Genomic DNA, 26,872 nt, shown 5'->3' with positions numbered 1-26,872 from the left:
CTGTGTGATCTGAGCGGATGACCTGCTTCTGTACTTTTTCAGCTGATCGTCGGGTGCCTCTCTACTGCTATAGCTACTTGCCTCCAAGCCTGACTCCAGCCCATGACAGAATAATCTGGCCCAAACATGAAGGCCACTATGAAAATCCAATTTTAAAAAAAGAATACATACATAAATAAAATCCCAATAAAATACATTTACGTTTTTGGTTGTAAAAATATGTGTATATAGCAAAAAAAAAACGCACTGTCAGGTTTCAGTGGTAGTGAGCCCTTATAAAACTCCAACTAGGGGTTCCCCAGGGCGAGGAGCCTAAACTCCAGCCTGCTTCTTCACTAGTGTTGCTCACGAATATTCGTATTGCGAATATTCGGCTCGAATATGGCATATTCGAGTATTCGCGAATATCTCGAATTTCGCGGCCAATATTCGCTATTTCGAATATAAAAAAAAATTGCGAAATTTCGCTAATGCGAATTTATTGCGAACATTTTGCGATTTTTTTTTTTTTTTTCTGATTGGCTCTGATGCAAAAGAAGGGCGGAGAAAGTATTCTCGAAAATTCGGAAATCGAATATTCAAAATATTTTATCAAAAAAAAAATGTTGTGAAATATTTTGACAACTGTGGTAGGAGAACTCCGATTGGCTCTGATGCAAAAGAAGGGCGGAGAAAGTATTCGCGAATATTCGGAAATCGAATATTGGTGATATGTTATCGAAATTTCGCTAATGCGAATGCGAAATTGATTGCGAGATTTTGACAACTCTGATTGGCTCTGATGCAAAAAAAAGGGTGGAGAAAGTATTCGCGAATATTCGATTTCCGAATATTCGCAAATACTTTCTCCACCCTTCTTTTGCATCAGAGCCAATCAGAGTTCTCCTACCACAGTTGTCAAAATATTTCACAACATTTTTTTTTTTGATAAAATATTCCGAATATTCGATTTCCGAATATTCAAGAATACTTTCTCCGCCCTTCTTTTGCATCAGAGCCAATCAGAAAAAAAAAAAAAAAATCGCAAAATGTTCGCAATAGCGAAAATTCGCAATTTTTTTTTTTTATTTTTTAAATATCACGAATATTGTTTTTTAGCGAATATTTCACAAATATTCGGCTATATATTCGTGATATATCGCGAAATCTAATATGGCGTATTCCGCTCAACACTATTCTTCACCAAGGCCCCTGGTGTTAGGGGTGGACATGCAGTAAAGTTGGAAGCAGGTTGTGGCACCCAGGTATGCCCAGCTGAAGATGCGAGACAGAAGGCAAAGGCAGGAGACAGAAGAATATCCAGGAAATAAGCCAAGTTCAGGGCTGGTGGCAGGCATGCACAGACAGTAGATAAATTGGGAGTCATTACATGGGAAGTCAGATGCTAAATACACGTAATACTAGGCAAACAGGAGATCAGAAAACTAGGAAGTTGCTCAGGCAACTGAGCATGTCTATATATAGGAAAGTCGACAGGGAGACGGGCCAGAAAGTTATACAAAGGACAAGGATATAAGCCGACAGAAGAGCAAGCAACACCCATAGGTGAACAGAGAAGCCAGCAGCACATGTGAATGGAGTCACAGATCTAACAGAACTACTGCAGCAAAGAGGTAAGAATTTCACTAACCGAAAATTGCAGCTAGATCTTGACACCCAGTGGTGATTAAATACCACCAAAATGATAAACATTTCATTTGGGTACAGTGTTACATGCCTGAGTAATTGTCATTCAAAGTGTGACTCCACTAAAAGCTGAAAATTGGACTATAAGAGGGTGAAAGTTTCTGGACTTTAGGTCTGTCCTGAGCCAAGGATCAAGGTGAAGAAGAAGTGGAGTGGAAAATCGATATAAAGTACATCCGGACTGGAAGGAGGAGGTATACTTTACATCCTGTATTTCTAAGCCACCTTGGGGAAAGCCCCGTTTGACCTTCTTATGTGTAAGGGATCAATATATTTAGCCTCCAATTAATTTTTGAGAACACATTGGGACTAATTCCTGAAGAATTCCTATAGAATTATTTATGTATATGGAGTAATTCACAATTTTTTACACATATTGCAGACTAGCCTTAGTATCTTCAGCTAACCATGTCAAGCAGTGTACTAAGGCCCAGATTCACGTAGATCGGCGCATCTTTATGCCGGCGTAGCGCATCTCATATGTGTTACGCCAACGTAACTTAGAGAGGCAAGGTCCGTATTCTCAAAGCAAATGCATCCAATTTTGTGCCGGCGTAACGTAAAATCGTTGGCGTAAGCCGGGGTAATTCAAAGTAGGAAGGAAGTGGGCGTGATCCATTTAAATGAACCGTGACCCCATGCAAATGAAGGGCCAAACGAACGGCGAATGCGCCGTGACGTGATCATATGTCCCTCGCTCCTGTATGCATGCTCACAACTACGCCCGGCGTAAATCCTGAGATACGCCGGCCCACCGTTTACACCCAGGGCATAAATACGCCCAGACATGTGCCCGTCGAGTGCAAAAGTACACCCGTCTGTTAGTGGTGTAAGTACTTTTGCTCTCTTCCTGTTGACCATGTCTGCTCAGCGCAGTGGGAGTAGGAAGAAGAACTTCTCCCCAGAGAAGAGGGCCATCATAATATCGGCGAGATATTACATGGAGAGATATGATGCTCGCCTTCATGGGGCACAGAGTAAGGACACCAGCAAGGGGAAGAGGGATGAGATCCTGATGCGGATATTCACCCAGGTCAATGCGGTGAGGGAATGAGGTGAGGAGGCAGACGAACAATTCTCGGCTCCAGGGGGCCCCTTCAACACTCAAGCCCAGGGGCCCCCACCACCCTAAGTCCTGCCCTGGCTACAGTACAGGAGCATCTTTTCACAAAAGTTGGGATATTCAGCATTCTCTGGGATCTCAAAAAAGGAGGATACCCTTGCTAGACACATACAGGTTTTTCTTTCAAGAAGAAATTAAAATATGTACTTACAGAAAATATGTTACAGTTCCAGTGTAAAATATATATTAGATTTTGGGTGGCGTGGGCTTTATATACTGCAGGCTGGTAAAGGTCTCTGTAATGGTCACCACCGTTTACGACCTTCCATCAACACACGACAGCTTATCCGACACACAGACAAACCAGCAGGCACAATCCATATTAATTCCCCTGAAATTGAGACTGACCGCTCTATTCTCTGCTTCAAAATGTATGAACACTTTTAATGGTTAGCTCTCAAGTTTATATACAGTTTTCAAGGCATGTTTCAGTGATCACAGGAACAATCAAACTCTCCACCCACACATCACACCCTGGGGGGGCTTCAATACACCTTCAGAGGGCTAATTGCTAAACATTCCAGACATCCCGGCGCCGGTCTATAATTATCATGACCTAATCACTGCACCTGAGAAGTCACATTCCTTCATTAACAGAATTCAAACAAAACACCATCACAAAATGAATTCCCCTCAATCCACATCTTTAGACAGACGTTCTGTCTCCGCATACAGCTTGACAAGTTCCATTCCACACACAAAACAGTATTTAGCATACATAATGAGAGATCCTGGACCAGACTCAATTAGCATGTCAACAGTCTACACAGAGAGATGAGTCATAGACTAAACCAACACTTTGCAATATCTCCTGCAATATGAGCTATCAGTAATGTCCCCTGTCCTGTAATTTAGGATATCATTTCTCAGTCACCCTATGGCCCTATCGGACATAAGGTGACCCTAGACCAGTGATGGCTAACCTTGGCACCCCAGATGTTTTGGAACTACATTTCCCATGATTCTCATATACTCTGCAGTGCATTGGAGCATCATGGGAAATGTAGTTCCAAAACATCTGGGGTGCCAAGGTTCGCCATCACTGCCCTAGACATAAGACTCCTTGGTGACACCGGTACAGGAGTACCCCTCATCCTTCCAAAGTCTCTGTTTGTCACGGGTCATTCCGTTACAGTCTCCATGAGACATTAGGTATTATTGCATATATTCATATAATGCCAACATACTATGAACTGCTTTAACAAATATATACTGTAGAACCTATATTGGTCTCATCCTATCCCTGGTACAGCTATGACACACAGTATTTTAAGCTCAGCTGTACTGAGCTTGAAGTTTTTCTGACCTCAAGGAATGCACCAAATTATCCTACAGGGAAGATACTGGAGGGATTCCCTGGTGCCACATAATGATAAAGGAAAGAAATGCTAACATGATGGAGAAACAGGCAGTGATGTCTGTTTTATTCAGTCAATACATTTTACCATGTGTTCTAAGGTTAATAAAGTCATCAGTGCAATACAAAATAGCACAAATAATTTTTGTGCTAGGCAGAACTTGCAAAAACAAACATTATTAAAATCAATAAATGTAAAACAAAGAAATATTAAATAATAATAAGTGGTCAGTCCAAAATTTTAATAAGTGCCCAGTCCAAAGTAATATTGTTCCTGTAAGGGTCTTGTAAAGACCCTCCCTTAATCTCGTAATCCATTTCCATATGTTGCCATCATACCTGCCTTTGTTGTGGGGCTGGTCCCGTTCACCCCAGCTGCGTCACGTCTCCTTGACGTCCCGCCACTGGGCATGATGGGACTTTTAGGCACACGTGGGCTTCGCGCATGCGCACCGGCTGTTTCTTGTCCGCTGCCGCTCAGTGACGTCTACCGCTGAGCGGCGTGGGGGACTATTTAAACTTTAGACTTTATTCGCTGGCTCGCCAGGGGGGGGGGGGGTGCTTAGTGGATGTTCTTCTTATTCAAGGTAACCTCACTTTTGCACATAATTTGCTACCTTATCCCCTTATGGGTACTCTCCTCCATAACTTCCATTTTTGTTACCATTTAGGTTTTGTTCCATATATGCGCTAGTTGGCAAAACCAGATCACCTATCAGGCATTTGAATGCAGTATTCTCCTTTCTTGTATTGAATCCCTGTTTGGTAAGTTGTCTTAGGCTTTGTACACACGACCGAACATGTCCGCTGAAACTGGTCCGGACCAGTTTCCGGACATGTCCGACCGTGTGTAGGGCCTAGCGGACAGCTTTCCGGCCTAGCGGACAGGTTTCCAGCGGACAAAAGTTTCTTAGCATGCTAAGAAACTTGTCCGGTGGAAACCTGTCCGTCGGACATGTCCAATGGTTAGTACACCTAACCAGCGGACCGAAATCCCCCGCATGCGACAAAGTGATTCGACGCATGCGTGGAAGCATTGAACTTCCTGGCTCGTGCACGTCGCCGCGTCATCGTCGCCGCCACGTCACAGCATTTTCTGTCCGCGGGGAATTTAGTCTGATGGTGTGTACACACATCAGACCAAAAGCTCCCAGCAGACATTTCTGATCAAAACGGTCCGCGGACCGTTTTCATCGGACATGTCTGATCGTGTGTACAGGGCCTTATAGAGACAACTTTCTGTCAGTCATTATTATTATTTTTGCTCTTTGGCTTTTAATATAGGTGGTTTATTTTTATCATCCTATATACGATTTTGAATCTATTATATATTTTTATTTTATTTTCAGATTTACTTATCTGCCAATACCAACTATTGTGTGCATCATGGCAGTTCAGTTGCGCCCCCCCCCCCCCCTCATTCTTGATATAATATTATATATAAAGGTAGGCATTGGAGGCTATGTGTAGCCCTAAATTTGGGGATATTTGTTGGCCATGATAAATATATTCATGGCAACTAATCCTCAACCTATTGATTGATTCTGTTGTATCTCTAGTTTATAATACAGTCCCCTGCAGCCACACTCGGGTTGGTGTCTGCCTGTATTGCCTTGGGCATAGCGTCTGACCCAATCTGTGTTTCTGTGGGTAGGTGTGATTGATTTATTCGATTGGTTCATCTGTGATGCCCTCATGTTTTGGGAACTCTTTTTCGGTCATCGTTGTTGACTTCCAGCTTTATGATGATTTCTATTAATTTTGGCATTTTTCTTTTAGATTACATTGTGTATTGTATGAATTCTCACACCCCTGAAGAAGCCAATGATTTGGCGAAACATGTTGGGAAATTGTGTCATATTTATCCATCAATGTATATCCCACATGAATATTGTCTGTTTAATTGATTAATTGACTGTAATAAAATATTGTAAGGCACCGTGATAATTCCCTCAATTCCCTTTACTTTGTTACCCTCCCTTAATATTGGCCTTACTTTGTGCTTTATTGTAACTTGTAACTTAACCACTTCCATACAGGGCATTTTCACCCCCTTCCTGCCCAGACCAATTTTTAGTTTTCAGCGCTGTTGCACTTTGAAGGACAATTTCGCGGTCATGCAACACTGTACCCAAATGAAATCTTTGGGGCAGATCCACGTACCTGCAAGTAAGAATTCGCTGGGCGCAGCGTATCTAAGATACACTACGCCGCCGCAACTTTTTTTTTTCCGAATCCTCAACGAATTTGCGGCGTAAGTTACGGCGGCGAAGTGCATCTTTGGCGGCGTAAGGGCGCGGGATTCAAATGGATGTAATGGGGGCGTGTTTTATGTTAATACGTCGTGACCCGACGTAAACAACATTTTTTTTTAACTGCGCATGCGCCGTCCGTGGGGGTATCCCAGTGCGCATGCTCGAAATTAACCCGGAAAAAGCCAATGCTTCCGACGGTGACGTCATTCTACGCAAATCCCTATTCGCGAACGACTTACACAAACAACGTAAAAAATTCAAAATTGGACGCGGGAACGACGACCATACTTAACATTGAGTATGCCATCATATAGCAGCTTTAACTATACGCCGGAAAAAGCCGAATGAAAACAATGTAAAAAAATGCACCGGCCGGACGTACGTTCATGGATCGCCGTAAATAGCTAATTTGCATACTCAACGCGGAATTCGACGGTAACGCCACCTAGCGGCCGCCGAAATATTGCACCCTTTGATCCGACGGCGTACTAAGACGTACGCCTGTCGGATCCCTCCGAGATGCTGTCGTATCTTGTTTTGTAGATACAAAACAAAGATATGATGTGGGAATTTTAAAATCACGCCGGCGTATCAATAGATACGCCGGCGTAATCCTTTTGTGGATCTGCCCCTTTATGTTTTTCCCCCCACAAATAGAGCTTTTGTTTGGTGGTATTTGATCATCTCTGCGGTTTTTCTTTTTTACTTTTGAAATTTAATAAATATTAACATTTAAAAAAAAAAATTTCCTCAGTTTAGACCGATACGTATTTTTCCACATATTTTTGGTAAAAAAAAAAAAAAAACGCAATAAGCGTATATTGATTGGTTTGCGCAAAAGTTATAGCGTCTACAAAATTGGGGATAGATTTATGGCATTTTTTTTTACTAGTAATGGCAGCGATTTACTCATTAACCAAGGTTCCACTGTAATATGAAAATAGTATTTTAAGATTGCAGAAAAATAAATAAAAAAAATTATGGCCGGAGCACCGCTTTAAGTTTGACAGTGAGTATAACAAACATGCTATGCTGCATATACAGACAGATTTTACTGTTGTGGGTTTAGTAACTTACAGTGGTTGTATACCCACATTTTTACACTTTTGCCTACAGTTAAGCCCATAATAAGGCTTACCTGTAGGTAAAATTAATATCTCCTAAACCTGTACGGTTTAGGAGATATTCCCTATGCATGCAGCCACTGACATCAGCGGTGCATGCGCTTTGAATGCCCCAGCTGAAGGTCCGACAGCGTTGCTGGACCTTGCCGGGAAGAAAACTCCTGTGCGCACGTGCGGGAGTGACGTCATCGCGGCCTTCGGCCACTCACAGATTTGTAGCTTACAGTCTAGTATGTGGCAAAACTGTTATTAGTGAAAAGAACGGATTTGCTATATCAAAATACTGCATCTGAACGTAAAAAATATAACCCAGAATGTATGTTTAGAGAATGTAACCATAATATGCTGATAATATGTCTAGAACTAAATAGCCTTCAGATATATACTTTAACCACTTCAGCTCCGGGAAGGTTTTACCCCCTTCCTGACCAGGCCATTCTTTGTGATACTGCACTGCGTTGCTTTAACTGACAATTGCGCGGTTATGCGATGCTGTACCCAAATAAAATTAATGTTCCTTTTCCCGCAAACAGAGCTTTCTTTTGGTGGTTGATCACCTCGACGGTTTTTATTTTTTACGCTACAAACAAAAAAAGACTGACAATTTTAAAAAAGAAACAATATTTTTACCTTTCTGCTATAAAACATTCTCGATAAAAAAAATTAAAATCTAATTTATTCATCAATTTAGGCCAATATGTATTCTGCTACATATTTTTGGTAAAAAAAAAAAATCCCAAAAAGCGTATATTGATTGGTTTGTGCAAAAGCTATAGCGTCTACAAGCTATGGGATAGATGTATGGACTTTTTCTTTTCTTGTTTTTATAAGTAATGGTGGTGATCAGCGATTTTTTGCGGGACTGCAACATATCTTACACTTAGCGACCCTTTTTGGGGACCAGTGACACCAATACCGTGATCATTGCTAAATGGACTGACAATGTAAAAATGTCACTGGCAGGGAAGGTATTAACATCAGGGGCAATCTAAGGCTTAACTTTGTTCCCCCAGATCCTTCCACGAGAATCACGTATAGGCCCTGCCGCAGTAAAATGTACATGGGGCGGTCCTTAAGTGGTTAAAAGATGTGAATTATTAAGTGCTAATAAGTTTGAGAAATATAAGTCCATAACAATCTCATAAAAGTGGTTCTGTCTTACTATGGTGACAAGTTATGGGTGAACATTTTCTATTGAATTAATGTTGTAAGCATTGTAGAGTTATATCCTGATAATATACTGCATTGAGCTCTGTGTGTATGTCTGAGCATGTGGAACGGAGAGTGCCGGCAAAGGTAAGTATAGATTATATAGATTGGTAATATGGAAAGGAATAAATCCCTTAGATAGATGGGTACCGTTAACCCATTACAAGTCTGGGATAACCTTTCAGTTAGTATATGAGTAATATATACTATAGTACATCCTATAGAAAGAGAAGTACTATTAACTTGTATAATAGTTGTAGCTTCTTTTTAGTTTCTATATCCAAAAATTCCACAAACTACTGTCTCCATCTATAGAAGAGTGAAGGAGATACTTGTGACTTGACACCAGAAAAGTAACCCCTGGCAATGCTATGTCACCACGTGCTCATATAAAACAATTCGCATCCACCAGATTGCATTGACCTTCTTGTTATACAACAAGAAAAGTCAGCCAAGCTTTTTTTTTCATTCAGGGACCAGATCATATCACTAGGTTGATGTCTGGGATGGAAACCCTTTCCTTGTGGTTAGATGGGTCAGTGATCCAATGGCTCAGATAACAGGGATCCAGAATCAGAAAAAGGAGAAGAGGAATCCTCTCATGGTGTAAAGACTGCTTATTTATTGGTAAAAAGCCATTTGCTCTAAAAGCAAATACTTAAAAATATACAAACTGTATATTCCCAATCTATCCGATCATTTAGGAAGCTGCCGGGCAGTTGGCACACATTCCACCTAGACCGGAAATCTTAGTTAATAATACAGTACTGTACAGTCCTTTTGGGAAGGAACTGAAATAGTTAATGAGGATTATACTTCAGTGACCCAACCTACTTTCGCCTTTCTTTCTTTTGCATATAGTATAAAGAAATATTAGAGGTATAGGATAATTTTTTGTATGGGAGAAGGAGGTCTGTAAGGTAAGACAGACATGCTCTCATTGTCGGTAAGTCTGTAAGGTAAGACAGACATATTCTCACTGTTTTATTATGGGGCAAGAACATAGTAAAAAAAACTCCCTCATATCCTAATCCTGAGGAAAATTGTACAGATTATGTAGCCAGGGTTTGTGGTACTGATTATGAATTTATAAATCCTTGGGTTTATAATTTGGCAGGGTGGACAGAAGCTTTGGTTAGTACAGACCCTTTCCCCAGAGATGGAGCAATTGATGAGTTTCACATGGATAAAATATGCACCTTACTGGTTCCACATGGATAAAATATGCACCTTACTGGTTCCAAAGGAACAGTAAGCCAACAATGGTATGACCAAAGAGGAATGCGACTTAAAGCATTCTCCAAGAAGCGAAGGTCAAACGACCCGGTCCTACAGCACCTCTTTTTCCTATGTACCTGTGTCTGCTACTGTTCAGAGTCCTCCTCACCCTCCTCCCCCAATTCCCCCCCATAACTAAGGAAGAAATAGACTTACTGGCTAGACATTATGCTGTTCAACAAAGAACCCCAGCCCCACCACAACCACCTCCACAGTGAGAAGGAGTACCTGTAGAGAGCTCCTGTGGTCACCCAATCAGATCCTGTATCACAAAGTCCTGTTTTGGGAACTCCTGGAGACTCACCTCAAGGTGGGGCTTCAGGAGGTTTTGATTCCCCCGTTTCTTCATTAACTACTTCTCCACCTGGATCCGAACAAGGTTCTGGTGAGGAGGAACAAGTAGATGGCTCCGTAAGAGATATGTTTCTCAGAAGATTAACAATTGTAGGATCTGCTTTCATGAATACCCCACTTGCACGCCCACAGGGTAGCCAGATGGAACTAAGAAATCGACCAAATAGACAGAGGACACTAGATGATGATGGGAACTCAATACCATACTTGTATGACTATAGGAAATAACATGAATGAAAAAAAAGGGTGATGGATATTAAAGATATCAACCGCATTATTAAACATTGTCCAAAACCAACTCAGTCTGCCTCTGCAACCTTGTCCTATTTGAAAAAGGCTTGTAAAAGGGAGAAATTATACACAGGAAGGTATGCGATTGATTGTGGATGGTGTCATTGGACACATATCCGCATTTGATTGGACTAAAGTAGCATCCATAAATGATATTGAAGATCCAAAAACAGTAAAGGCTGATGCCTATAAATTAAATACTGAAGGGGGAAGAACCCCCATGTGAGATCAATTAGAAGCGGAATTAAATAATGCCTTTAAAAAACAGAACTTCCCTTCCTACTGCCATAGCTTATAAACAAAAGTCAGGAGAAAGTGTATTAGAATTTTGGAAGAGATTAATGGATGTGTGGATGCAAGAAGCTAGATTATCAATACTACCGGATATGCATAGTTTGATGATTCAGACTTTCATTAGTAACCTAAAACCACAACATGGTTTAATGGTTAAGCAAATGATTTCCGATTGGCCTATAAAGACTATACCAGAATTCATAGAGAAGTATGCAGCAGGATGTTTTGACCTACCAAAGGGTCCAGGTACACACTTCCAGGGAGGACTGCCACAACAGAAGCCCTACCCGGGAAGCGGTGTGCAGCAAAATAGAGATAGGGACAAAGGAAGGAGGAATTATAGTACATTCTTAAAAGACACACAATGATGGTGATTTACCAGGACCTACACACAAAGTTTGGTCCTCAGAAAGTTTATATGTTGGGCTCATTTCATGCACCCCTTATGGGGCCACGTTGAAGCCCATAGCCCAACCTATTTATCATAAACAATATCCCCTTTTTAGAGAAAGGAAAGAGGGAATTGTGCCTATGATTTAATATTTTCTGAAACAAGGCATAGTGAGAGAAATCACTGGAAATAAATGGAATACGCCAATAAATCCTGTAAAGTAGCCTGATGGTTCCTCTAGACTTGTACAAGATCGTAGGGCCGTTAATAATTTAATTGTCCCCATAGCTCCTATAGTGCCTGATGTGCCATCCCTCCTTACCTCCATACCATCCGATGCAGAATATTTTTCTGTTATTTACCTTACGAACGCATTTTTTCTCCGTTCCTGTGAACGAAGAGGCACAGCCCATTCTTGCTTTCAAAATTGCCAAAAGACATGGTGTAGAATGCCCCAGGATTATGTGGACTCCCCTGTAGTCTACTCCAGGCAACATTGCCGACCTGGACTCCCCGTCATTGTTCTGTCCTACTCCAATCTGATGTAACCCAAGCCAGGTAGCCTGCAAGGAGGATGGTTTAAAACTGCTACATTGGTTGGCAGATAATGGTCATAAAGTTTCCAAAAAGAAACTTCAGTGGTGTCAAACTGTTGAATACCTTGGTTTTACACTCACAATAGGTAAAGGGAAAGTTAGTTACAAGAGAGCTGTGGCTCTCGTGAGTCTGGCCCGCCCACAGACCAAGAAGGATATGCTGTCCTTCCTTGGCATGATTGGTTACTGTCACCAATGGATACCTGACTGTTTCTACTATGATAACATTTTGAGACAAACCACAGGTACTGACATGCCAGATTGTATAAAATGGAATGATAAAATGTCTAATGCTTTTGTACACCTAAAAACATATATAACAGCTCCTGCTCTTGGCCTCCTTGAATATAGCAAAGGGTTTCATCTATTTTCTAGGGACAACTGTAAAACCATGACAAAGTCCTAGCGCAAGAACATGGGGGGCAAACTGCGCCCTATCGCTTTTTTTTTTGTGGTGCCTATGCCGGTTCAGGGTATGCCGGCGTGTCTAAGAGTTCCATGCATCCTGTGCTATGGTTGTGGAAATGGCCACATGTTTCACTTTAGGTCACCCAACATATGTTTGCACAGCGCCTGAGTGGGTATGAGGTAATTTTGCTCTCAAACCCTAATTTGGAAATAAAATATGCCTCCCCCCACCTCAGGTCCAGCCCCAATCTTGAATACTCTCCTAGGACTTACAAATGAGGAGGATGAGGTAGCCCCACAACATGAATGTATTGAAGCTATACAGCAGAACACCTCACCCAGGGAGGATATGTGCTCGAGTGCAATCCCGGGAGCTCAAAATGTGTTTGTAGATGGGTCTTGCTCAAGACCAATTGACCACACTTATCATGTTGGATATGCTGTGGTCCAGCTCCCTGACATTGTACTCAAGGCAAATCCAGTCCCATTTTAATCTGCACAAGCAGCTTCCAAACAAGAGACCACTATCCAGATGCCTTCTCTAGCCCCTGAAATACTTTTGCTTGACCAAACACTCTCAGACTTACAAACATATGCCACTGAAACTGACATCAAATAAATGGAATATTGCAGGTGTGGAGAAAAGTCCAGAGTCAGGGCAAGAAACCATGTATATATGTAGCTAGTGCCCCATTATTCATTTCATAACACCATCGTGTGGGACACAGAAGCTAGAAGATGACATGTGAATTACTGGATAAAGGTTTTTTTCATCCAAGGGCTTCCCTCTCTTGTAAAGTCATATGTTTCTAGGTGCATTACATGCATCCGGAACAATCCAAGGAATCCACACGAGGCAAAACATGAACACTTGGGCCCGGATTCACATACATCGGCGCATATTTATGCCACCGTAGCGTATCTATTTTACGCTACGCCGGCGCAGCGCACAGAGGCAAGCACTGGATTCACAAAGCACTTGCTCCCAATCGCTGTTAAAGATACGCTGGGTTTCCTCGGCGTAAGCCAGTGGAAGTGGAAGTGGGCGTGAGGCATGCTAATGAGGCGTGACCCCATGCAAATGATGGGCCAAGCGTCATAGAAGTACTTAAAATGAACGGCGCATGCGCCGTCCCGTGGCCGCATCCCAGTGCACATGCTCAGAATCACGTCGGAACAACTGCCTAAGATACGTCGATTCACTGCCTACGACGTGAATGTAACCTACGCCTAGTCATATTCACGTACAACGTAAACGACAAAAGATACGACAACTTGTGTTCCCTGGTCCATACCTTTGCATGAGTTCCACCTCCTATATGGGGAATAACTTTACACCGGACGTACGACTTACGCAAACTGCGTATATGATGCGCCAGGCGCAACTACGTTTGTGAATCGGCGTATCTCCCTCATTTGCATAGAAAATCTATGGGAGCGGCAAATGCGCCCGGCGTAAATATGCGCCAACGATACGACGGCGTAGGCAAGTTACGTCGGTCGTAGGAAGCCTATTTTCAGGCGTATCTAGTTTTGTGGGCATTGCGCACAGATACGACGGCGCATAGTTACACTTACGCGGCGTATCTTATGCCAAATTTTCCACCTGACTGTGGGTGTCGCTGTCACCAGGGGTCAAGGTTGGAACTGCAATGGGCTGGGTGTATTGGGTGCCTCTTGCCCAGAAGCAGCTCAGTGAAGTGGTCCCCGCCGCTGTGCATTCTGGGGAGGGGTACCTAAGGGACAGACACTGTTCTGGTGGGGTCTTCTGATCCTGACCTGATGGCCCTCCTGGCCTTAGGGGTGTATTAGCAGCTTTTGGTCTCAGGGCCTGCTGGCCCGAGGCTCCATTACTGAGAGTAGGCCCAGGAGTTTCTGGGGCCTACTGGTCCAGGGATAATCCTGTGCTGTCTTCTCTGCAGGAAGAAGCCGAACAATTTAGGATTCAATTAGAGGATGCATCCCGGCTAATCTACCTCACAGTGCGGCTGGTTTGGCTGAAAGATCCTGGCACCCTGAGCTGTGTAATTTCTTTGGAACTTTGCAATGTGCATGTGTGGTTGCCTGGTCCTGTGGCAGAGGACCGTGTAACGACTCAACTGCATTCATTAAGTCTGTGGCAGAGACTTTTGAACAAGCTTTGCACCGGCTGCTAGGTCGGTGAGAGTGGCCTATGCGGTGGTCGCTGAATCCAGTGTTTGTCCTCTGGATACAAGATCATATCCATGATCCGCAAAGCAAGGTACCTGAATCTTCCCTAACCCTCCATCCCTCTAACGGAACTTGTAATAAAACCATTAAAGAAAAAGAAACCAAGTGTGGACATTTGTAACTTTTCAAGAAGGACCCCTAGGACAAGCATGGTGAACAGTAAGGTAACGGCAAGCCCAAATCTAAACCAGCAGCCCCTTCGGGGGTAGTTCTACACCTGTAATAGTAGATATGTTCTCAAGATGGGTAGACACATTTGAAACTACAAGGGAAGATGCTCAAACAGTGGTAAAAATCCTCACTCAGGAGATCATTCCTTGATTGGGATGCCCACTACAGATCAACTTAGACAATGGTCCTGCTTTCATAGGCAAAGTTTGCCAAGATCTGGTAAAAGCATTAAAAATAGATTGGAAGTTTCACATTCCTTACCATCCTCAAAGTTCAGGAATTGTAGAAAGGATGAATAGGACAAAAAAAAGTTAATATCAGGAAGGCTACAGGTGGAACTTATACTAACTGCTGCCTGCAATTCTAGCAGAGGTAAGAATGACCCCAAATAACAAGGTTATTCTCCCTTTGAAATTCTTATGGGCAGACCATTTCCCACTCCCTAAGCCAGACAACCTTTAAATGTTAGAAAGGAGGGATCTTGATCTTATTCAGGAAGAATATGTAAGAATATTAATTGAAACGTTGGACAAAGTTGAAAGAATGTCGCTCACACCTCTCCTTCTTCACAGGAACCAACATACCCCTTTAAGGTTGGTAACCTTGTGGTGGTCCAGCAGCTGAACCGAACCAAAAAGCAGGAATATCCTTTTGGACCCCCAACTATTGTAATCACGGTAACCAGGACAGCAATCCTTGTGGAAGGACAACAGTCCTGGATCCATGCCAGTCAAGTACTGTATGCCAGGACCATAAGAAGCAAGGCAAAGACAAAGATAAAGACAAAAGAGGAAAAGAAAGTAGAGAAAATCCTCGAATACTGAGTGAAGAAGGTGGTCAAGTCTCTGGAAGGTGGTCAAGTCTCTGGAAAAAGATGACCTCGCTTATTTCACCACAGACTTCTGGGAAAGCCTTCTGTTCCTGATGACTGATTGTGTTCCTACCCACCTGGGTCATAACTAACTGTATATATCATCCAGAGGACTTGGGAGCCTTAAAAGGCATATGTGGGTCACTTCAGAATCAATCTAATCATACACATATAAGACATAAGAGAGATATACAAGCTGAAGAAAATAAGGACGTTAGTTTCACTGATAAAGATGCTTTTATTAAAATTTAAATATAGCTATGCTAATAAAGCTTACCTCAGTATGTATTACAATAAAGAGGCTACCTATATTACAACGAAGGGAAAATTAGCCATTTAATGTAATTTAATTATGTCTCAAAGAGGGGATTGTAAGAGACTGTATAAAACAATTATTTGCCTATTTCACACACAGCCATCTTTCTGTTTCTGTAAAGACATACATCTTTATTTGTAGGCAACTCACCTATATAGATTGTGGCATACCTTTATCTGTGGGAAACATCTGTTTTACATGGAGCTGTGCATTCTTGTGACATTCTTGTGGTTTTAGCCAAAGTCTGAATACATTTTCTTTCCTAACTGTAATATATGTTATTGAGAAATATGCATTTTCAAGATAGAAGCAGATGCTTGCTAAATAGATGACGTATGTCTTATACTGATAAGGGAAGTCACTCCTATGCCCCACCTCTTTTGTCTTTGAAACTGTATAAATACTGTGAATCTGTGTTCAATAAACTAGAGACCTTTTGATAGCACTCTGTTCATGTGCATCATTGGGTTCTCTCTCAGATCTGACGGATCACTGAAGTGTTATTTTGCATTACCTAAGAATACACCTGGGTGTTAAAAATCCTCAACAGTATAAAAGATAAAAAGACACCAGTTACTTATCTAGCAATACAATAGCAACTTGCATGTAAAACCCATATGTATTGTAGTAGGGTCTACTAGAGTGACAGAATTCCAAAAAATGACAAGTAAATCAGTTATATCACAGCAAAAAATAGGATACTTGGTGGACAACAAATACAATACAAAAGAATAGTCAGAAACAAGGCAGATCACGTATAAGGGAAATTATAAACCACAGATAGTGCAGGCAATGTAACTAAACTTGGATGGCAACAACTGGCAAAGAAAACTAACATCCAAGTAAACTTTACCCTTACTTTGTAAAACAACCCGTTTTGTTTAACTGGTTCCCGACCGGCTCATGCAGATATACTGTGGCAGAATGGCTCTCTTGGGCAAAATCCTATATATATACGGCTTCGCCCAGAAGAGCCACCAGAGGGTGCGCGATCGCATGCACAAGCGGGAGCATGGGGGGGGTTTGTGTGTGTAAACACACAAACCCCTGTGCTGTCTGAGGAGACCAGACAGATCGTGTCTTTCTACAAAAGTAGAAAACACGATCTGTCATCTCCTATAGTCAGTCCCCATCCCCCCACAGTTAGAATGATCTGATCGCTCTGTAGATGTCAATGGTCCCAAAAGTGTCCAACCTGTCCACTGCAACGTCAAAATACCGCAAAAAATTGCAGATCACCGCCATTACTAGTGAAAAAACCCCATAAAAATGCCATAAATCTGTCCCATAGTTTGTAGACGCTATAACTTTTGCACAAACCATTCAATATATGCTTATTGCGATTTAACCAATAATATGTAGAAGAATACATATCAGCCCAAATTGAGGAAAAACATTTATTTATTTATTTTTTTTAAATAGGATATTTACTATAGCAAAAAGTAAAAGATATTGTGTTTTTTTCAAATTTGTCGCTCTTTTTCTGTTTATAGCGCAAAAAATAAAAACCACAGAGGTGATCAAATACCACCAAAAGAAAGCTCTATTTGTGGGGAAAAAAAGGACATCAATTTTGTTTGGGTACAACATCGCACAATCACTCTGGGCCTGAAGACATTACAAATAACCTTTCTTTTCCATACTTAAATCACATTAACATCTGTTCTCAGCTGCATAAGGGGCTTGGAGAGGTTGGGGTGGAAAAACATCAGTACACTTGTCTTCTTAGTGAAAGGGTGTGCGGGGGATCTGCACAAGTCTAATCATTGGAGGACAGGCAAGCTATGCTCCCATCACAGCCAGAAAACTGACCACACTGGGATGTATAAGCTTCAATGCCTAGTGAGGTGAGCTTTTAATAGGAGAGCAGGGGGACTGGCAGGATAACCAGAGATTTCACACAAAGGAAGAAATGCAAAGAGGTCAAGATACTTTTTAATACAAGTATATGGTACAAGAGACACATATAAGGAATAAAAAAATAAAAAATGCTGGGGAAACAAACACTTTGTTGCATTGTATTGCATTTTTGTTCCTGGGTTTAGATATACGCTTTGAATAAAGATGTTTTCCAACATGTTATAAAATTGATCTAAACCCATTAAAAAATACTCCTCTTTAAACAGTATCTACATAAGCTGATAACTTTTAGAGACTGAAGTGTGTGCTTACTAAGGTCCCATTATCTGTTCCAAGTACATGAAATCACTGTACCTCTGTGTGAAACAGCTGATGATCTGTTCCGGCTAAGAAACTTTAGTGGGTGTACCATATGGATATCTTTATTACAACAAACATTTGTGTGAAGCAGGAGGGGGAAGGGTGCTCTAGGCTATATAAATAACATCACGTTTGATTGCGTGATAAAGAAATGGACTGCTCACCTAAAATGAACTTCCTGAGAGACACAAAGGGTCATATAGTACATCAATATTGCACATTTGAAAAAGAAAGGTATCAGAATAAGCACAGTGTATAAAAAAAAAAAAAAATTATAAATTTTTTTTTATAAAAAAATAAAAATAAATTAAAGACATAATAATACAGCCTGTTAACTTTTAGGCAGATATTTTCTTAACAAATATTGACTTCTGGCAAATAAAGTGAAAAATTAATTTAAAAATAAAATGATTTTTAAAAGAAAATGTTTACTGCACTTTGTAACAAGCTATTATCTAATATTTTAAATATTGGATCATCTATAATCTGTTGCTGTACCAGGTCATTATTAATAAGCTCTGACAAGTATTATATTATTGTGCAAATTTCTTAAAATGCCAAAAACATATGATTAAAGCAAAACCTTACAAACAGACCTAGAATAGAAAAAAATATTCTAACTTGTATTTACAGCAAACATATATAATGCAAGACACAATGCTTATAATGCCAAAAATCTTCAAAGAAAATCTAAAAACTCTAGGTATTTTTTTTTTTCAGTTTCACACTATGTAAGGGAATACTTTTCGGTCTCATTCAACAATCACAAAGACAGCTACAATAAATGACAGAGGTTTAAAAACTGAAGTTTAGCGAAGTATATGGCTAGAGTTTATAGAAATGAAATCTTACCGGTGACACACATCCAGCATCTGCACTTCCTCTCTCTTTCATGGTCCTTGGTCTCGTGCCTTCCTCTGTAAGGACAGTAATGGCTGCTTTCTTTTTTTCCTTTTTAGCATGCTAATTATAGGTGCCCTCCTCATCCTGCAATGGGAAAAAAAAACATAATGTCATGCCAAGAACTGCAGTGCACACACCACTTGTAGCTATGTACACAGCCTTCAAACTGAGATTTAGACAAATTTAAGATAAGTCTCCCGATTGTAATAATCACAGATAAATTAGCAAAGAATGTTTTTAAAAGAAATGCCTTTGCAGAGAGTATATGTTGTAAGTTACTTTTTATGTGACTAACAATTTTATACATTTGATCTTCTACATAGTTGTTATCTATATATATAAAACTCAACGTGTGTGTGTGTGTATGTATGTATGTATGTTCCAGCATCACGTCCAAACGGCTAAAGATATTAACATGAAACTTGGCACACATGTTACTTATATGTCAGCAACAAACATAGGATAGGTGGTTTAACCCTTACCCACCCCCATTTGCCATGGTCGGGGTTTTTCTTTAAAGTCCCATTCAACTCTATGGGAAATACATGTTACTTCATAACTTCCAAACGGCTGTACATATTTCGATAACACTTGGTCACATGTTACTTATATGTCCACTTAAACTATAGGATAGTTAATTTATCCCTTAACTACCCCCATTTGTGAGGGTCTGGGTTTTTGTTTAACCGCTTGGGATCCGCGCTATAGTCAAATGACGGCTACAGCGCGGATCCCAAAATCCAAGTGGACGTCAATTGACGTCCGCCCCTTTGCGCGTTCCCCGCGCGCGCTCCAGAGCGCGCAGCGGGGAACTGCTGTGCTGGCCGTGTCCCTTGGACACAGCCAATCACTGATCGCCGCGAACGGCCAATCAGAGTGGCCATTTGCGATGCGATCTGTGCGGCCAATGAGAGATGATCTCATATGTAAACATATGAGATCATCTCTCATTGCCGTTTTACACAGAGACAGCGGTGCTGTCTCTGGAGAGGAGACCGATCTGTGTCTCTTGTCCATAGGGACACAGATCGGTCACCCCCCCAGTCACCCCCCTTCCCCCACAGTTAGAACACTAATTAGGGTACACATTTAACCCCTTCCTCACCCCCTAGTGTTAACCCCTTCAATTCCAGTCACATTTATACTGTAATTAGTGCATATTTATAGCACTGATCGCAGTATAAATGTGAATGGCGCCAAAAATGTGTCAAAAGTGTCCGATGTGTCCGCCATAACTTTGCAGTCCCAATAAAAATCGCAGATCGCCGCCATTTCTAGTAAAAAAAAAAAAACAATAAAAAATAATAATTCTGTCCCCTATTTTGTAGGCGCTATAACTTTTGCGCAAACCAGTCGCTTATTGCGATTTTTTTTTTTTTTTACCAAAAATATGTAGAAGAATACGTATCGGCCTAAACTGAGAAAAAAAAATGTTTTTGTTTTTTTAAATTGGGATATTTATTATAGCAACAAGTAAAAAATATTGTATATTTTTCAAAATTGTCGCTCTTTTTTGTTTATAGCGCAAAAAATAAAAACCGCACAGGCGATCAAATACCACCAAAAGAAAGCTCTATTTGTGGGGAAAAAAGGACGTCAATTTTGTTTGGGAGCCACGTCGCACGACCACGCAATTGTTAGTTAAAGCGACACAGTGCCGAAAGCTGAAATTTCACCTGGGCAGGAGGGGGGTATATGTGCCCAGTAAGCAAGTGGTTAAAGTCCCATGCAAATCAATGGGAAATGTATGTTCCCACATAACTTCTGTACGCCTGGAGATATTTCAATAATACCTGGTACACATATTACTTATATGCCAAATAAAAATATATGACAGTTAAATAACCCTTACCTACACCCTTATATAAAAGATGGGTATATTTATATTACTATGATTTTCCTCCCCAAAAGGTTAAGATAGGAAGACCGGGCAACGCCGGGTATTCAGCTAGTTATCTATATATATAAAACTCAACGTGTGTGTGTGTGTGTGTGTATGTATGTATGTATGTTCCAGCATCATGTCCAAAACGGCTAAAGATATTAACATGAAACTTGGCACACATGTTACTTATATGTCAGCAACAAACATAGGATAGGTGGTTTAACCCTTACCCACCCCCATTTGCCATGGTCAGGGTTTTTCTTTAAAGTCCCATTCAACTCTATGGGAAATACATGTTACTTCATGTTCCAGCATCACGTCCAAACGGCTAAAGATATTAACATGAAACTTGGCACACATGTTACTTATATGTCAGCAACAAACATGGGATAGGTGGTTTAACCCTTACCCACCCCCATTTGCCATGGTCGGGGTTTTTCTTTAAAGTCCCATTCAACTCTATGGGAAATACATGTTACTTCATAACTTCCAAGCGGCTGTACATATTTCGATAACACTTGGTCACATGTTACTTATATGTCCACTTAAACTATAGGATAGTTAATTTATCCCTTAACTACTCCCATTTGTGAGGGTCAGGGTTTTTGTTTAAAGTCCCATGCAAATCAATGGGAAATGTATGTTCCCACATAACTTCTGTACGCCTGGAGATATTTCAATAATACCTGGTACACATATTACTTATATGCCAAATAAAAATATATGACAGTTAAATTAACCCTTACCTACACCCTTATATAAAAGATGGGTATATTTATCTTACTATGATTTTCCTCCCCAAAAGGTTAAGATAGGAAGACCGGGCAACGCCGGGTATTCGGCTAGTATCAAATAAAGAGCGTATCTAAAAATATTTACCATGAATTAATACAATTATTTTTTTAAATGTTATCTCTTTGTATAATTAATCTCCATAGGGCAAAATGTTGTTAGGTTTGCATTTTGGTGTCAAACGTAAAAACATTACAGCACGTTTTTGAATCTACAACAAAAAACTCCTCCTATTTCAGTTTATCATCTAAAAATGAATTATGCAATTACTTATGCACACATTCTCAACTAGTTGTTGCACTTTTAGGTGAAACTATAAAAAGATATTTAGTTCCTAAATGCTGACAGACTACACCTCTCGACTGGTGTTGCAATAGCATACATATTTAGAAGTCCTGAAATGTTTTTCTCCGCCATTTTTTAATATGAACTATTCTCAAGCAGATTTGGATGGAAATATGTGGTCTCTATTTTACAGATTGTTATATAGCTTCAGCCCAGTAAAAAAAAAAACACAGCAGCAAAAAATAGCATAAACAGAACAGAATATAACATAAATAACAGTGCCTCTAAAAGGAGCGCAAAGAACATGGCAAACAGTTCACTTCCAACCACGACCCAAGGGATCCCTCAGGTCACCCTCTGAGAAGGAGAGTGTGGCGGAGGAGCCGGTGCGTCTTGGGGAGAGTCCACTCGAGATCGACGCCTGTTGCGGCCTTTACGACAGGCAGTGCGCCAAGGTTGTGATTGCATAGGTAGGGGAATCTCCGGAGCGGTCTTCCAATCCGGAACGCTAATGGCTGGGAGGCCCAGTTGTTGCAGAAACTGTGGTAGGTCATCCATGGTGCGCAGGATAACTTAACGGCAATCTTTAGTAACAGAGTTGGAAAGGGAAACCCCACCTGTAAGGCAGCTGGGCATCCTGTAGGGCAGCAAGTAATGGCTTCAGGGCTCAGCGTTGCATCAGGGTACGCCTGGAGAGCTGTGCCCCATCAAAGTCCACATGGCGCACACCCCGCACATGAGCCATTATACTCTCCTTCAGGGAATGTTTATGCAATTTACAGATAATGTCCCTTGGCTTATCCGGGTCGTCTGACGGTGGGCGCAGTGCCCTATCAATCTTGATACGGCCAGGAGCGTCTCGGCCAAGGACCTGTTTAAAGAGACCTTGGCAAGGAGGGTACTATATCCCTGGGGCCAGTGGCTTCAGGCATGCCCCTGATGCGTATGTTAACCCTACGGATCCTATTCTCAAAATCATCCATTTGGTCGATCAAGGCATCAATCCTGCAGTCCTGTCTTTTGCAGTGTTCATGGAGAGATTGCAGGGCTGGTGAAACCACATTCCATTGTACCTCCAAATCTTCCACTCTACCCCCAAGGTGAGCAGTGTCCGCCTGCAATGCCTCAATGTTCTGTCTGAGAGCCTTCTCTACCCTGCCAGCAAACAGTACTAAATCAGCCTTCGTGGGGAGAGCCAGGATGTGGGCTCTAAGGTCTGCATCACCCACCATCTCACCCAGCGGCACAGAAGGAGGCATGGAGCTGACCGAGCTGGCAGGGGAGGCGGGGGGAGGAAGCGAGGGAGAAGAAGAAGGTGGCTGCGGTGATGGAATAGGGGAGACCGCGTGCGCGGCTTTGTACTTGCTAGCTGGCACCATCTTGGGAGTCCCGAGAGCGGCGTGTCCCTGCTCTGTAAAATACAGGTCCAGCGATCCGGATCAGTGCAGAGAAGACCGCTGGGGTTGCGGCGAGAGCTTCCGCTGCTTAGAGGGCATTGTTGCGGGTGAAAAAACCCCGGAGGGAGCTGCTGTAGGTGTTGTGTAATCGGCGGGCAGACGGAGCTCCTCACAGACACGTCCTCACACGTCCATGCCGCGGCCACGCCCCCCCAGTCTGCTGGTTTTTGACTCGTTTGGGCCTGTTTACAACCTATCGAAGGTACAGTACTTCTTACATATTTTAAATAAAAGGACTTAAATGTTAGCTGGCTTCACTATGCTTGTTCATTTTTTTATTCCCAATTCATTTGGAGCTGTTGCTGAGCAGTCACTGCCTATCTCAGATGCCAGGTTATTTTGTGCTTTTATGACCACTATAATGTATGGTCCACGCTGCCTGGTAAGACGTTTATGCAAATTTTTGGTCGATTTAATCAATTATTGTTACTTATACACATTTTTGCACTTCATGGACACTTATTATTGAAAATAACTTTTTCATTAAAAGGACTTTTTTATGTTCACCTAGCACTAGATTTTGCTCCTATTTCATAATATCACATTCATATGATTGATAATTTTTTTTTTGCTCATATTTTATTTACTGCATGTTTAATTGTTTTCATGCCACATCATTAACCATATGGTTATTCATGATTGCATCAGGATTTAGCACCGATTCTTATTTATATTAATCACTAGCTGAATACCCGGCGTTGCCCGGTCTTCCTATCTTAACCTTTTGGGGAGGAAAATCATAGTAATATAAATATACCCATCTTTTATATAAGGGTGTAGGTAAGGGTTAATTTAACTGTCATATATTTTTATTTGGCATATAAGTAATATGTGTACCAGGTATTATTGAAATATCTCCAGGTGTACAGAAGTTATGTGGGAACATACATTTCCCATTGATTTGCATGGGACTTTAAACAAAAACCCCGACCCTCACAAATGGGAGTAGTTAAGGGATAAATTAACTATCCTATAGTTTAAGTGGACATATAAGTAACATGTGACCAAGTGTTATCGAAATATGTACAGCCGTTTGGAAGTTATGAAGTAACATGTATTTCCCATAGAGTTGAATGGGACTTTAAAGAAAAACCCCGACCATGGCAAATGGGGGTGGGTAAGGGTTAAACCACCTATCCTATGTTTGTTGCTGACATATAAGTAACATGTGTGCCAAGTTTCATGTTAATATCTTTAGCCGTTTGGACGTGATGCTGGAACATACATACACACACGTTGAGTTTTATATATATAGATTTATTTTCTGATGTTGAATATGTGACAGAAGATGTTACAGTATGAATTCTGTAGTGCCACCTGCTGTTGTGTGCTGCAACATAACTATACTCTTAGGACCCGGTTCACACTGGGGCGACACGACAGGCGGCTCAGCCGCCTGACGTGTCGCGTCCCATTCAATGCAATGGAACCGTTCTAATAGGAGCGACGCAAGTCGCTCCGACTTAGAAAAAGGTTCCTGTACGACTTCGGGGGCGGCTCGGGGCGACCTGCATTGACTTCTATACAGAAGTCGTTTTGCAAATCGCCTCTGAAGTCGTCCTCAGGAAGACTTGCAGAGTCGCCCCCGAAGTCGTGCCGCTGCTGTGTGAACTGACTCTAACAGAAAAAACGGGGGGGGGGGAAAAATCAAGCAACGTTCAGTAAGGCAACAAAAGAAAAATGGAGAACTCAGATAATACAGTTGAAGAACTTAGCCTTACTCCACTGCTTATATAAACTCTGAAGTCTACGTTTCATCCGATGTTTGCCAACTTGTGCTTGCATTTTCTGCTAACAGGTGCTAGTATCTGATATGCACTGCTCACAGCAAAACCAAGCCCCATCAATCTGACTAATCAGAAAAACATCTGAACTGCACGGAAAAGGTTAACAAAACTGCCTATCCGATTTCAACATGCTGAGGTCATAACAACATGTGCCTCTGCCTATCACACAGCAAACTTCAATTCAAAGTCACATTATGTTATCATTATATTTAAAGTGGTATTAAAACCAAAACCCCAAAATGTGATGTAGCATTTTCCTAGTTAGGTTACTAGGAAGCCAGGCAAATTTAGTTATTTTTCGCTCCTATGTAGTTAGTGGAGCAGTTGTTGATTTCTTTGGCTGCTCTGGGTCTTACAGACTGTAGGTTTGATTGCTCTTTCCTATTTTCCAGAGGCTTCTGGAACATAGAGGCTGGAACAATTCAAATTTTGGCCTAAATATTTATTTTTCCCCTGGCCAATCCCAGGGGAGGTGTGCACAGATGGTGGCTGGAGAGGCAAATAATTAGATTAAGAGCAACAGGGTTCTTTCTTCTCCCTGTTGGAGGGGATCCACCCGTCTGGATCAGGGGTGACTATCCTTACCTGCAGCAGCTATCCTGACTCCATCAGTCATTCACTGAGGTCCCAGCTGTTGCGGAGCTGGGGGGATCTATTCATTAGGATTCCATTTTGGAGCTAGTCATGGGATTTCTCACTTGGGTATCTGGTCTGGAGAGCTTATTGAAGAGTGGATACTGGAGGGAGGCATTTGGTGATTCTGTAACATTGTGAGCACTGACCTAAGCCTAGAGTTTTTAGTGAATGTGTGTTGTATTCCTCTGGGGAACAAGCCTGCAGAATTTGTACCCGGGTTAACTTCCAAATAAGAAAATTAGTAAAATTGTCTGTTCTTGAGCCAACATAGAGACCCCTCATGGAGACTGAGCAAAGTGAAGTGTGCTCATACAAGCAAATGGGAAACCTGGAATACCCCATACTTCCCCTCCAAAATTCTTCAGAAATAAAAAACAAAAAGACAAACCCTAGACTGATTGAGCCAAAATGTTGTTGTATGCTTGGCTGCCTTTGCACTTATTCTAGGGAAGATCCCGGTTCATTACAACAGCTTGCAGGGAGGTAGCGCTACAGTTAAATTTTGCAGCTGACCAATCCTTAAATGTTGTGGCTGCATTAATTTTCTTTTTTGTTTTTTTTCACCTAAGCTCTTCGATGGAGGAGCAATGGATATCTTTAAACAGCATTGCCAATCTGAGGAGAAGGTATTATTGAATGCACTAGCAGATTTAGATGGACTTGATTAACAAGCTAAAGCAGAACTAAACACTCTTATCCTTTACAGCCAACAAACCTGCGATCTTAGCCTCTGTTTGATCTGCAGTTGCCATGGTACTGCACATGTGATCAGTTATGAAACCAGCCATTTGACAGCTTGATAGTGGAGGTTCACCCTCAAAAAAAATTCTGACATCCCATGGAGTCGAGCCATCCTACCGACAGAATGCCGGTGTTTTGTTTTTTTTCTCAGCACATACCAGTTTTTTTTGGCAACCTGTGACGCGCAGTATGCGCCGTTCGGAAGCCTGTCAATCACAGGCAGTGCTTGGG

General features: G+C 41.5%; 1 protein-coding gene and 1 long non-coding RNA gene across 7 annotated transcripts in view; one reads left to right on the top strand and one right to left on the bottom strand.

The window, feature by feature from the left end:
• MYPN (myopalladin) overlaps positions 1–19,158 on the bottom strand; it is a 207,582-nt gene extending 188,424 nt beyond the window's left edge. For 5 of the 6 annotated variants that reach the window (XM_040362167.1, XM_040362170.1, XM_040362172.1 and 2 more), the window contains exon 1: positions 19,008–19,142. Coding sequence is in view for 2 of the 6 variants with exons in the window: in XM_040362166.1 (XP_040218100.1) it covers positions 19,008–19,020 (13 nt within the window). In the remaining 4 variants the exon portion in view is untranslated. Of the gene's footprint in view, positions 1–19,007 lie in introns of all 6 variants that reach the window. The other variant, XM_040362165.1, reaches the window with a different exon arrangement.
• Positions 1,189–16,424, top strand: LOC120947139. The gene is made up of 2 exons (XR_005750847.1): positions 1,189–1,613; positions 15,321–16,424. It is a non-coding gene; the product is annotated as an uncharacterized LOC120947139 (long non-coding RNA).
• Positions 19,159–26,872: the final 7,714 nt, after the last annotated feature.

Source organism: Rana temporaria, chromosome 8, assembly GCF_905171775.1.
Source record: "Rana temporaria chromosome 8, aRanTem1.1, whole genome shotgun sequence".
In the NCBI taxonomy this organism is placed as follows: domain Eukaryota; kingdom Metazoa; phylum Chordata; class Amphibia; order Anura; family Ranidae; genus Rana; species Rana temporaria.
Note: the sequence above shows the minus strand (reverse complement) of the source record. Positions and strands in the feature narration are given on the sequence as shown.